Consider the following 13650-nt stretch of genomic DNA (forward strand, 5'->3'; position numbering starts at 1 on the left):
TCGTAAGTATATTTAGTTTTCGTTTGTCTACTAGACTCTCTGCTAGACTGGTGGTTACATTATGAATTCTTGAAAAAGATAAAAAGTAAAGAAGAAGCTACCGTGAGTACGTATTTCTTTACTTTAGATACTTTCAAATACTAAGTTAAAAAACATGTATAGTGGAGGTGATAGAAATGGCCAAACCACTCCTTTTTGTGGATTTTTCTTCTCCCTCTAATTTCTTTAAAGTATCCACCAAACTCTGTCACATATAGAGCTATATAAAGTCCCTAAAATTAGAGTCACTTAATTAGATGAAAGCCACAAGTCATAGTTTAGGTTTCATTTGTCCATTTGGTAAATGTTAGTATAACAGTGCTAAATGGTCCTGACTCTTGAGGTCGGTCAAACCACGACCCTAAAAGTTGATGTAGCCGGCCGATTGGTTAAATTATTTCTCATTCCTTACACCTTGATCAATTGGGGGTGATTACGTCACCTTCTGGGTCATGGTTAGCCTCGATTGTCGGACCAGTAAGCGGTTTTGTGAACGTTTAAGTGCTTTGAAAGTCACAAATTTACAAATGTCCGATAGTAAAACGTTTTTGTAAACGTTTAGGCGCTTAGAATATCTCAAATTTACAGGTAAGAATGTAGTAAATGAAAATCGTCCTTTTATCACCTAAGTCACATATCCTAGGGTAAACATAGTGTACGTGTAGTAATAAATGAGGCAGGTGCTATAGAATTTGGAATAATGAAGTGAAGTATAAAACTTCTAATTATGGTACAGATAAACACATGGAGAAACATTCATATTAGAGACTTTTCTAGTTATATTGATGGACTCCTAGCTCCTACTAGGAGGTGGTAGAGATGGTAGTTGTGGTTGTTGTGGCAGTGGATGAGCTTATAACTTTTGAAAATGTTAAAAAAGTATATATATATATATAATTTTCTTAGTCTTCTATGAAGAAAATGGTAGACCTAATTCTTGGGGCGAAGGTTGGGGGACCGTAGGCGGAGTTCATGTGGTCAGTCTAGGGGTGGAAATTTTGCCCATGAGCTCGAATCCGCCCACGGGTTCCCGAGTCCAACAAGGACCATGGACATCCGCGCTCGTTTCGGGCACAACCCGCTCAATCCGTCAAGTTTTAGTGGGTGGGTATAAGTTAAAACCTCTACCCGCGCATCCGCCCAACAGTCCATGTTGCTAGGCCTAGTTGAGATGGTAAACAATATGTTTAAGGGCAACTATACGAACCTAATGCATTGCTTTGCAATGGCCCAAGAGAATTCCTAGTAGGTTACTGAATTAGTGTTAGGCTTTAAGGGAGCAAGGAGTGGGATAAGTTTATCTTATATCTCATGAGAATTCTTCATTAGTTTTCAATGTGAGATTAAATTCCTAAAGGAACAACACAAATAACGTCTAGTTTTAATCCCACAATGTCTCTTTATAATTAGGAAAGGTTTGACGACTATATAAAAGGAGAGGAAGAAGTGAATTTTTTCAAGTCATGAGCTTACCCGAATTACTCGAGCTTCTTAATGGGCAAGGCGAATTTTAAAATTGCCCGCCCGATTAACCCGCTTACCCCAATGCCATTGAAGTTTGGTGTCCGACCCGCGCCGACCCGATGCTTCAAGTGCCCATGGACGTCCATGTCGGCCAATTCCCAACCCTATCTCAATGCAAGTCGACCTAGATTAATGGGGCACTGTCTCTCTAATGCCCAACCAACAACTTGACCATGTCAATTGTTAGTGCAACCCAAATGTCCAACCGCGTCAATTCTCGATGCAACACCCATGTACAAAATATGTGCGCAACATATTTTCCGCAATTGACATGTGAGACTGAAGTGTGGTAAAGTCTTTCTGTAAACAGAGACAATCACATTTGTACGAAAACATATAATATTCGTACATTACTTGAGAGTTTGAGCTTTACATAAACAAGGGAAGATTGGACTATCGTTTTATGCGTAGTATATGGTGATTTTGTAGAGCCTTCGTTAAGGACAAACTCTCGTACCAATTAGACTTTGGTCTGAGAGTCAAAAACAAAAACATTATCGATAATGGCTAACTTGACCGATCTAATTTTGTGTCCATTTGACATTTTTGTAAGTTTCCCTTGTTTATGTAAAACCTTAGTTTAATCCTTCCAACAACATTCAATGCAACTACCACAACAGTACCATCTAACTTAAAAACTCAAACTCCCTTAAATACCTCTCATCCCATTCTCCCTCTCTTTCTCTCTCTCTCTCTCTCTCTCTAAAAACCTCACAAGCTCAAAAGATTAGACTAGAGAGAGAAAATATGACCAAAACTTTAAGCAAAACCATCCATGACTACTGTTTCTCAAAGCTTAAACGATCAATATCCACCGTTAATCCTCCTCCAATCCCACTCTCAACGAAAGATGACAACCCTTCATCAACCATCAAATTAACCTCTTCATTATTTTCAAACCTCACAAAAGATTTCTCTTCTTCTTCTTCGGATGATTTTTCAGATACCGAAAATACCCCTCCTGATTTCGCCACGGTTTTTGCTTCCCAACGCTTTTTCTTCACTTCCCCTGGTCGTTCAAACTCCATTATAGACTCTGGTAGATTCTCCGGTGAAGAATCGGAATACCCGTCACCGGAATCTGACAAAATAATCACCGGAGGTATACCAATAATGACATACTCGCCGGATCCTTACCTTGATTTCCGACAATCAATGCAAGAAATGGTGGAAGCTAAAGAAGTTATAAATGTTAAACAAGATGGTAATTACTTACATGAGTTGTTGTTATGTTATCTAAATTTAAACCCTAAAGATACCCACAAGTTCATAATGGAAGCTTTCTTTGATCTCCTTGTTAGTCTCATGAAGGTTAGTACTATTTGATTGTAATTAAAATTGATAATAGTTGATTAATTAGTGGTAATGGGGAGTATTACTTTTTGTGTAATTAATTACTACTTTTAACTCTTTATAAAGTTGGATTTTTTTTTTCTTTTGGATTTTGTTTTGAGGAAGTTAATTCAGTTGGTGTGATTGGTTTTTGTGGATTGCTCTGTTTGTCTATTGTAATGATTCTAATGAAGATTTTAGGCTTTATTTATTGGTTACAAGATCTCAACTTCAAAAACGAGTTCGATACTGAGTCGATGTCATTTATTAACTTGTGTTATAAGTAAGAGATATCAATAAGGTAAAGATATATTATTGGTGAACATTCGTAACGCTTACATTTTCGCTAATGTGATGCTAGGTTGCACATGAAGTAGTAACATGCCCCGTTAGCCCTAGATTGCCATACGAAGTGGCACACCACAGGCTAACACGCGCCTGTAAATTAGAAAAACAATTACTAATTGTTATAATTACTTAAACTGTGAATCGAATCTTTTTTTTTTGAATAATATGATTGAATTTAAGAAGAGAACGAAAGACGGACTATGTACAAGCCGAGAAGGCCGAAAAGAAAAAGAAAATACAAAACGACGAAATAAAAAGAAGAAAAATCAAAAACAAATTACATCGAAGAAATGAAAGCCCCCCAATTCCCCACTATGTCCGAAAACGATCTAAATTTAACCTTCGGATTGTTTCGGCTCCAGTGATAGACAAAACACTTAGCTGAATAAATTATGTCTTCCACCGACCCCGGCTTGTCGGCAAAGATAGCTGAGTTCCGAGAGTTCCAAATTGCCCACAAGATAGCTTTAGGGATCATGTTTATGATCGGATTTCTCCCTTTTAGCCCTCCCCACGTTGCCAAGAGGTCTACAACGGAAGCTGGGGTAACCCACGACACCCCTAAAGAGGCTATAAAATACCGCCAGACATTGTACGACATATCACAATGAATAAAAAGGTGCGAGCTAGACTCCTCATCGTTCTTACACATTGGGCACCTGTTGGGGGTAGAACAACCATGCTTTCTCAACAAGTCAATAGTAGGAACCCGCTCTAAACACGCCGCCCAAAGAAAGAAAGATACCCTCTGAGGAACGTTCCGCTTCCATATATCCAAATACACCTTAGACTCTCGGCCAGAGAAGTTTGACAATACTTCATAACAAGACTTAACGGAGAGTTCCTTATTCTTCGAGTTCATCCATTCCTTTGTGTCTGCGTCGTTAGATAAAGAGAAACTGCCCAAACACCCCATTAATCGATTGAAGTCATCAACTTCCCAATCTCTTAGACTGCGTCTCAATGGAATTGTCCAAACCCCTCCCACGGGATCGAAGAAATCGGTTATCATCCCGTCCTTGTTCAAACAGACTCGAAAAATGATAGGGAAAGCCACACATAGAGGTTGTTCTACTAACCACGTGTCCTGCCAGAACTTGGTATACGCACCCGATCCGACCTTAGTCCTCGTCTTAGAGTAAAACACATCCCATCGCTTAAATATTCCTTTCCAAACCGAGCAGCCGTATGTTCCTTTAGGAGGAAGAGAGATCCATCCGCCACTGGCTTCCCCATATTTTTGCCCGATGACAATCCTCCAAAGCCTATCCCTCTCGATCCCGAATCGCCACAACCACTTAGATAAAAGGGCGTCATTCATAACTCTGAGACTTTTGATTCCTAAACCGCCCATCGACTTCGGTCTACAAATCAAATCCCAGGCCGCCCAGTGTATTTTCTTCACCTCTTCCCCCACGTTCCACATGAAGTTTTTGAAACTCTTCTCTATTTGAGAAACCACGCCGATGGGCATCGAGAAAAGGGAAAGAAAGTAAACTGGAAGAGCTGAAAGGACGGCCATAATCAAAGTAACCTTACCACCACGGGACAACGTCTTAGCTTTCCAAGAGGAAAGTTTCACCGATACTCTTTCCAAAATTGGATCCCATAACTTCTTCGATTTGTATCCGTGGCCTAAAGGAAGCCCGAGATAAGAAATAGGCAGGGACCCTTTAGTACACCCAAACGACCTAGCCAGGCTATCAAGCTCCTCTACCTTTCCCACCTCAATCACTTGGCTTTTAGAGAAATTGATCTTCAGACCCGAGGCTGCCTCATACCAAATTAAAATATCCTTGAGCTTCAAGATTTGTGTACTGCTTGCTTGGATGAAAAATAGCGTGTCGTCCGCGAACTGAAGATGAGAGACCATTGTTCCTTCTTCTTTCACCCTAAATCCATCCAACCACCCCTTACTTTCCCCAATAGATGCAAGAGTGCTCAGAACTTGAGCAACTAAAATGAATAGAAGCGGGGATATCGGGTCCCCCTGACGAATCCCCCTTGAGTTCTGAAAAATATCCGTGGTCGAACCATTAACCAACACAGAGAAAGAAGCTGTAGAAACACACTTATAAATCCAGCACAACCATTTTCTATTAAATCCCATCTTGGTCATAACTGAATGAAGAAAATCCCAACTCACCTTGTCGTATGCCTTCTCGAGGTCCACTTTAACTAGGATACCCTTCTCCCCACTTTTAATCCTTGAATCGAGCAATTCATTGGCTATTAGAACGCCGTCTAGAATCTGTCTTCCTTCGATGAAAGCACCCTGATAAGGAGAAATGAGGGACTCGAGACAAGGTTTCAACCTATTTGCCAGGCACTTGGACAGAATCTTGTAAGGCCCGCTCACCAGACTAATTGGGCGATAATCGTTAAGAGTTTCTGAAGCATTTTTCTTGGGAATTAAGACCATAAACGTTTGATTCAGCCTCCAGTCCAAACTGCCAGAATACCAGAAATCCGTCATCATTTTCATGATATCTTTGCCCACTATATCCCAACATCTCACATAAAAGTTTATCGGAAAGCCGTCTGGGCCCGGAGCCTTATCTTTCGCCATCCCCTTAATAGCTGCCAGCACCTCTTCCTCTCGGAATTCTCCTTCCAATTCTAAAGCAACGGAATCATCCAATCTAGGGAGATTGATTCCTTCCACCCCCGGCCTCCATAGCTCTGGCTCCTCAAATAAAGAAGCGAAATGGGAAGAGATCGAACCTTTAATATCCTCCATATCTGTGACAATGCGGTCGCCAACTTTAAGGGCCGCGATTCTATTCGACCTCTTCCTACAATTGATAATACTATGAAAGTATTTAGAATTTCTATCCCCCGCTTCTAACCATAAGACCCGCGACTTTTGGCGAAGGCTGATCTCTTCCAAACTAAGCAGCCTATCCAAATCCCCTTTTAAAGCTGCCCTACTATCAAACTCGGCCTGGAGTAGATCCCTCCCTTCCTCAATCTTGTCAAACTCATGAATCTGATCTTGCAACTTAGTCATAACCTCTCTTTGTCGCTTAAATTTTTCTCTCGACCACGGTTTAAGCTTATCCTTGAGTGCTTTCAGCTTGCACCATAATGGACTCATCTCATCCATGTCTTCCCACCATCCCTTGACCAGAGGAATAAAGTCCTTGTCCCTCATCCATATCTCTTCCAGTCTAAAAGGAGGATTCTGAATGACCGAAGATTCCACTTTCAAAAGAACCGGAGCGTGATCCGAAACGTGTAATTCGGATAAAATTGTGTAGATTTTAAAAAACTTGAATGAAATAAGGTCTTGGGTGATTCAATCTGCAGCTACGATTACTATCTTATAAAAGGCATGGTTTCCATGAATGAATTAAACACATCCATCAAATGTTACAATCTATAGGACCCCTTGCCCTCTCCATTTCTCTCTGTCACTCTCTTGTACATGAATACACAAATGGAAACCCTAAACATTACATTAAAAACTCAAGTGAAGAGAAAAAATAGAGACAATGAAAGAAAAAGTGAAGGAACCAAACTAAATTGAATACTTGGGTAGCTGTCTCATGAGAACTTTAACAAACAAGAGAATCAAAGTCTACTCATAATAGTTTCGCGTTCGGCCGGAAGTATTGCTTCTCTAATCAATTCCAAAGATTCACGATGCACGGGTTTTACAACGTACAGTCCTCCACAGCTATCAACACTGATCATCATCATCAACAATAACCCAAAATCAGTAAAATTTATGTTCATCCATCAAAAAAATAAGAAATGGGTAATCTTTAAACTTAAAATTGATGAAGAATTATGAAATGGGTAGTGAACGATTTATACCTCGAAAGCCTACTTTCATCATAAACAGAATCCGCCACGACAGTGTACACGAGAGTAGCAAACGAGTTTCGTAGCACTTGATTGAACTGCAGTTGGATAAATTGTTACAATTTAGAATTTGAAGAATGTATGAAAGAAAAACAGAGGAAAGAATCATGTGGTCTTACCCTAATCTTGTATATTAATTCTTCACAAGTCATATCAGGCAAATTATATTCAGTGATCACCAGAAATTTTTTTGGAATCTGGTAAATTGACAAGTTAGTCAAGAAGAAATAATGGGGTTATAATGAAAAAGAATCAAAATGGAAATGAAAATGGAACCTTGGGTAGATGGGGTGGTACTGGTTCAGTTGCCCAAGAAACCAAACGGTCAATAGCACCACTTCCAGTAAATTCATCAGTGACTTTCTCTACTGCAAGAATCAAGATTTAGAGAGAGAGAGAGAGAGAGAGGAAGAATGAAAGAAAGAAAGATTAGGGAGAGAGTTACCATTAGGGAAGATTTCATCGATAAGAATGGCAGTCTGGGGCATTAATTCAAGATCTCTACTGGGATTTACTATGACTACACGGATCTCAAAAGGGTTTAGCATTTTGAATTATAGAGAGAGAGAAACAAGATGTTTATCTCACAGAAACAAGATGTTTATCTCACAGAAGGTAAAGAAGAAGAGAGAGACAGTTTGATTAGGGTGAAGTTTTTTATTGAACTCTGGTGAGAGAAATGAAAGCTTAGAATCAACTATATATATATAAACCCCAAAGAACTGAAATCAAGAATTCAAGATTTTTCAGTTATTTGAAACAGAAATTGTGAATTTCAGTTGTGGGGGGGGGGGGGGGGGGGGGGTTTGATAATGGGTACCAAAAAACCGTTATCTTCAAGTGTTTTTTTGTTGGGTTTTTTTTGTTGGTCAATGAGTAGAAATTTATACTAGTAGCTTTGAGATGTTTATCTGAGAGGTGGGTGACTCATAAAAGGTGAAACCATAAGTTACGCCTGCGACTAAAAGACAATTCCGACTCCGTTTTTTTGTCTATGAACAATGAAATTGTAAGTAACGAAGCTATGAATCTCATGGAAAGCTCCTTGATCCTGGCTCGGGTTGAACTTTGGAGGCATGATCTAACCACTAAGGAAGATAAATTGGTCTGTGGTTTGAACATAAAGAAACATGATGATACAGGTTCCATGCAAGGGCGGAGCTATGTAGAGGCAGCCCCTGGCTGCAGCCAGGGGCTGAAACTCTGAAACTTGGATTTGGCAATGAGAATTCTTAACATATATCAGTTGTAGCCAGGGTGGTTTGATCACTTACTCTATGCACAACACATCAAGGGTTCGAGTCCCAGTTCCCTCAAATTTAAGTTCTTTTGGTTTCTTGAACTAATTCTGTTTTGGCCCCTTACTTTATGTAGTTTTCACTTTTGATCCCAATTTATGCCCCCTATTTCTAAACAACATTCTATTTTGACCCTTTTTTTTTGCCAAGTCAAGTTTTACTTATTTCTTTAGGTTACCTATGTTCTAGTAATTTCTTTGCCCCGAATTACCAAGGATCACATATATTATAAACTTTTAATTGTTATTTTTTCTTAAGTTTTTGTTGGTCAAACTATTAACGAAATTTTCACGTAAAACTTTTTTCTTCTAATGGGAAGTTCTGAAATCACTTGTTTTGGATCGAAAAACTATATATGTGGCAACTTTTGAAATAACTTGTGTGTGCGAATAATAACGAAGAAAATATTATATGTGGCCACTTTTGAAATACTACTTATGAGTGCATATACATCGGAAATGAAAATTTTGCTCTCTTAATAATTTTAGGCTAGCCCGGGTTAACATAAAATTCTGGCTCCGCCCTTGGTTCCATGTGTTGTACTTTTGAGGTTTTGACCATAGGGCCCAAAGGTAATAATAGATGGGGAATGATCGATGAACTCGTCCTTCCATATCAGCTGATAATGGATGATTCCGTTTATGTGAATGATTTCAGGTGGATTCGTTAATAATCGTCTTCCAAGTGTAGTTAGAGCCTTAGAGGGACAAAGTTCAGAGGAATCCCACTCCAAACTAGTAGTATATTATAGATGAATATTTATAACGCATGAAGTTGTAACATGCTCCCGTTAGCCCTTGCTTGCCATAGGAAGTGACACACCACAGGCTAACACACGCCTCTAGATTAGAAACACAATAATGATAGAAAAACCTAAAGTCTAGTCGTGACTTAAACTTAATCTTAATCAATGGCTTGGAATCACACCGTATCTTTAACCATGAATAGACTATTCATGTGGATCAAGGAACTGCCATTAATATTATGAAACCCTTTCGTGTTGGGAGTATCTTTGGAATGTTTCAGGGTTCACTTTTTTTGTTTTTTTTTTGGTAGTTGGTGCTGTAACAAGAAGATTTAACATGAAGTGTTAGGTTTCCTATAAGAGCAACTCCAACGCGCAGTGGCGAGGCCAGAATTTTTTTGATGTGGGGGCACATTAAGGTCAAAAGAAATATCAAATTCATATGCTATAAGAAATTCGACTTTTCTTGATTCATACAAATTTTCTCTCCATTACATATTTATAGTTGTGCTTGATAAGTTTTCAACTTCTGAAATCGTTGCATAACAACTTCTATACTAAGACTGTCAAATATATAATTCTCAATATATGCAAGTATATTATTATTATCTATTCGTCTCTCAGTCGATTTCGTAATCTATTTTTATATACTAGGAAATTTTTTTTTTCATGGATCGGAAAACTAAAACACATTGAAAAGAATATGAACAAACACCCATCATAAACATACATAACATAAAGTAATTATTTCAAAATTACTAACAAATATAGTAATATTTTGCAACATAGAAGAGCTAAATAAGAAACTAATTACTAAAATATTTTGCAACATAGAGAGAGAGAAAAAAAAATACTTTAGTTTTGAATGAAACAAATTGAAGATGTTATAAACTTCAATTTAATTTAAATAAGATGTGAACAGAAAAAGAAAATCGATATCTTCTTTTAATATCATGAATTACGACCAAGAACAACGATGAGATTGTCGCTTCGAAAAAACAACGTGACTACCAAAATTTATAATTTTTTATATTTGTTTCTTTTTTTTTTATATTTGGATTGGATTAGGAGTTTAAACCAGTGTATAACGGTGGAGCGAAATGTTGATTTTAAATTTGTGTGTATAACGGTGGAGCGGAATGTAATGTTGATTTTAAATTTGTGTGTACAACAGTGGAGCGGAATGTTGATTTTAAATTTTGTGTGTATAACGGTGGAGCGGAATGTTGATTTTAAATTTGTGTGTATAACGGTGGAGCGGAATGTTGATTTTAAATTTGTGTGTGAGCGAGAAACTAATTTTAACTAAAACTAAAACTAAAACAAAGAATTTATTAGGGTTTAAGCGAGCTTACAGTAGGTTTGGTACTTTTGTGATGTGGGCACTAGGTTTGTTTGAATCAATGGCCAGCCAAGGGTCATAAGTGGATATAGGGAGGTTATAAATAAAGGTCATAAATTGGTGGGCCATTTGAATTTTTAGCTTTTGTAATTAATGGTGGGTTGAAGTCTTTTGAGTTACTGGGCTTGGTGAGTTACAATTTTAATTTAGGCAGGGAACTAAAGGCACCTCTTCATATAGTAAAGGAGCTCACATTTGGGACCGTGGGGGCATGGGCCCCCACGGGCCCCTATGTGGGCTCGCCCCTGCCAACGCGGGTCTGGCTGAGGTCAAAAATCCAAATCTTAGCCAGGCCCTCCAACAGCAATCGGCTGGGGCGGAGGCCCCAGCCGATGCTTCAGTCGCCCCTAACATTAGGGGCGACTGAAACATGACCGCTGGGGACCCCTCCCAGCCGTTGGATCCAACGGCTGGATATGGGTTCAACCCGAACCCATTCTTTCATCTCCCACTCTCTTCATATCTCTTGTTTCTCTCCATTTCATTTCTGTCTCTCTTTTAATTTCTTTCTCTCTTTCTTTCAAATTTTTTCTACCTTTTCATTTGTTCTCCCATGGATCCATTAGACATCAACGAATTCGACAACCAAAGTTATATGGAAATGTTGTCCCCTAATTCTACTTAACCGCCGCCGACTCAATTAGGAGTTGATGATTATGAAGTATGTGAGGATTCTTCCGTGCAAGAAGGGACGACTTCAACAAAGATAACTAGACAGGAACCGTATAAGCCGGATGAAGATATTTTACTTGCTAATTGTTATTTGAAAATCACATTTGATGACACCCTTTATGTGATTCAGTGATTACCCAATTATGAAAGAGATCAATTGTTATATCTACTTATACTGTGAATCATAGTCTCACTAATATACATTAATGACACAAACTGTAATTCGGATAAAATCGTGTAGATTTTAAAAAACCTGGATGAAATAAGGTCTTTGGTGATTCAATCTGCAGCTACGATTTACATCTTATAAAAGGCATGGTTTCCATGAATGAATTAAACACATCAAATGTTACAATCTATAGGACCCCTTGCTCCTCTCCATTTCTCTCTCTGTCACTCTCTTGTACATGAATACACAAATGTAAACCCTACACATTACATTAAAATCTGAAATGAAGAGAAAAAATAGAGACAATGAAAAGAAGGAGAAGAAGAAAAGGAACCAAACTACTTTGAACACTTGGGTAGCTAGCTGTCTCATGAAAACTTCAACAAACAAGAAAATCAAAGTCCCCACAAATCCATCAGTTCTCTAATCACTTCCAACGATTCCCTCTGCACGGGTTTTACAACGTACAGTCCTCCACATTTAACGACTCTGATCATCATCATTCATCATCACCATTAACCCAAAATCAGTAGTCAATTTATGTTCATCCATCAAAGAAAAGAATGTACAAATTCAAAAGCCTATTTTCACAAAATTGATGAAGAATTATGAAATGGGTAATCTTTAAACTTAGAGATGATGAAGAAGTGTGAAATGGGTAATCTTTAAACTTAGAGATGATGAAGAAGTGTGAAATGGGTAATCTTTAAACTTAGAGATGATGAAGAACTGTGAAATGGGTAGTGATGATATATACCTCGAAAGCCTATCGTCATCATGAACAGAATCCGCCACAACAGTATACACGGAGGTATGGGAGTTTGCTAGCACTTGTTTGGCCTGCAGTTTGATACTAATTTGTTAGGATTAATAATATACATTTGCGAATTTATCAAAAACAAAAACAGAGGAAAGAAGTTGTTCATGAATTTTGTGGTCTTACCTTAATCCTCTCCATTAATTCTTCACAAGTCATATCAGGCAACTTATATTCAGTAATCACCAGAAAGGTTTTGTTAATCTGATAAATGACAACTTATTAGTTAACAAGAAGTACAAGGAAAAAAACAAAATCAAAATCGAAATGAATATCGAACCACCTCGGGTAGGTTGGATGGTTTTTTTTCAGTTGCCCAAGAAACCAAACGGTCAACAGCACTTTTTCCAGTGAATTCATCCTTGACTTTCTCAACTTCAAGAATCATAAAAAGGAAAGATATTTAGAGAGAGAGAGAAAGAATGTACTACTACTAATTTAGTCTCCCCCATAAAAGAAAGAAAGATTAGGGAGAGAGTTACCATGAGGGAAGACTTCATGGATAAGATCGGCAGTCTTGGGCATTAATTCAAGATCTTTATTGGGAGTTACTATCACTGCACGGATGTAAGAAGGGTCAACCATTTTGAATTATAGAGAGAGAAACAAGATGTTTATCTCACAGTTGTTCAAACAGGGAAAGAAGAAGATAAAGAAGAAGAGACTAGAGAGAGACAGTTTGATTAGGGTGAAGATTGTTATTGAACTCTGGTGAGAGAAATGAAAGCTGAGAATCAACTATATATATATAAACCCCAAAGAACTGAAATCAAGAATTCAAGATTTTTCTGTTATTTGAAACAGAAATTGTGAATTTCAGTTGGGGGGGGGTTTGAAAAACCGTTATATTCTTGTGGGAAGTTTTTTATTTTTGGTTTTTGATCAATCTGAGTGAATCAATGGTTGTCAGTGAGTAGAGAAATCTATTGATGTTCTTGATCAGATAGGTGACTAAGAAAAGGTGGGAACCGGAAGTTATGATGCCTAGGAGGAGGCTGGTAATGAAAGACAATTTGTAATCTAATGTGTCCACAAACAAGGAATTTATGAATAATGCAATTATGAATCTCATAGAGTTTGAGACTCTGGATAACACACGCAAGTCAAGACTCAAAGTGCCAACAACCCTAGGTTGGAGTTAAAAGAGGTTTAGTCTTCCACCTTGAAGGTCAACGGTTCAAGACACGCTAACGATTAAAAAAAAAAGTCAGATGCGAAGTGATGCTTCAAGCGACGGACGTGTGACTAACGCACAAGAATTGCCATAGGTATAGGCAAAACAGCTCGAAAGCGGGAGCACGAGGAGGAGGATCTTAACGAGAGCTCTGGTCGGTTTAAGCTAGTTGGTGAAGAAAAGAGATACAAGGAACCCCAACACAGGAAGCCAACTGAGGGAGTTGGGCACGTTATTATTAGGCCATCTGGAAATAACCGAAC

General features: G+C 38.3%; 3 protein-coding genes across 3 annotated transcripts; 1 reads left to right on the forward strand and 2 right to left on the reverse strand.

Annotated features, from left to right (window-relative positions):
* The first annotated feature begins 2245 nt into the window (after positions 1–2245).
* LOC147551177 (transcription repressor OFP16-like) lies at positions 2246–3218 on the forward strand. Its single transcript, XM_086665717.1, has one exon. The coding sequence runs from the start codon at positions 2311–2313 to the stop codon at positions 2887–2889; it is 579 nt and encodes a 192-aa protein (XP_086521843.1). The 5' UTR covers positions 2246–2310; the 3' UTR covers positions 2890–3218.
* Positions 3219–6566: 3348 nt separating this feature from the next.
* On the reverse strand, positions 6567–7787 carry LOC147551178 (uncharacterized). Its single transcript, XM_086665718.1, has 5 exons — positions 7556–7787; positions 7387–7478; positions 7230–7307; positions 7063–7148; positions 6567–6931 (listed from the first exon to the last, which is right to left on the reverse strand). The coding sequence occupies exons 1-5, from the start codon at positions 7656–7658 to the stop codon at positions 6817–6819; spliced, it is 474 nt and encodes a 157-aa protein (XP_086521844.1). The 5' UTR covers positions 7659–7787; the 3' UTR covers positions 6567–6816.
* Positions 7788–11523: 3736 nt separating this feature from the next.
* On the reverse strand, positions 11524–13031 carry LOC147551179 (uncharacterized). Its single transcript, XM_086665720.1, has 5 exons — positions 12696–13031; positions 12497–12588; positions 12340–12417; positions 12154–12236; positions 11524–11885 (listed from the first exon to the last, which is right to left on the reverse strand). Exons 1-5 carry the CDS (start codon positions 12796–12798, stop codon positions 11792–11794), a joined length of 450 nt encoding a protein of 149 aa, XP_086521846.1. The 5' UTR covers positions 12799–13031; the 3' UTR covers positions 11524–11791.
* Between the last annotated feature and the right edge of the window lie 619 nt (positions 13032–13650).

The sequence above is a fragment of the Eschscholzia californica genome, unplaced genomic scaffold (genome assembly GCF_041429995.1).
Source record: "Eschscholzia californica isolate CP2 unplaced genomic scaffold, dmEscCali1.0.p SCAF_3, whole genome shotgun sequence".
In the NCBI taxonomy this organism is placed as follows: Eukaryota; Viridiplantae; Streptophyta; class Magnoliopsida; order Ranunculales; family Papaveraceae; genus Eschscholzia; species Eschscholzia californica.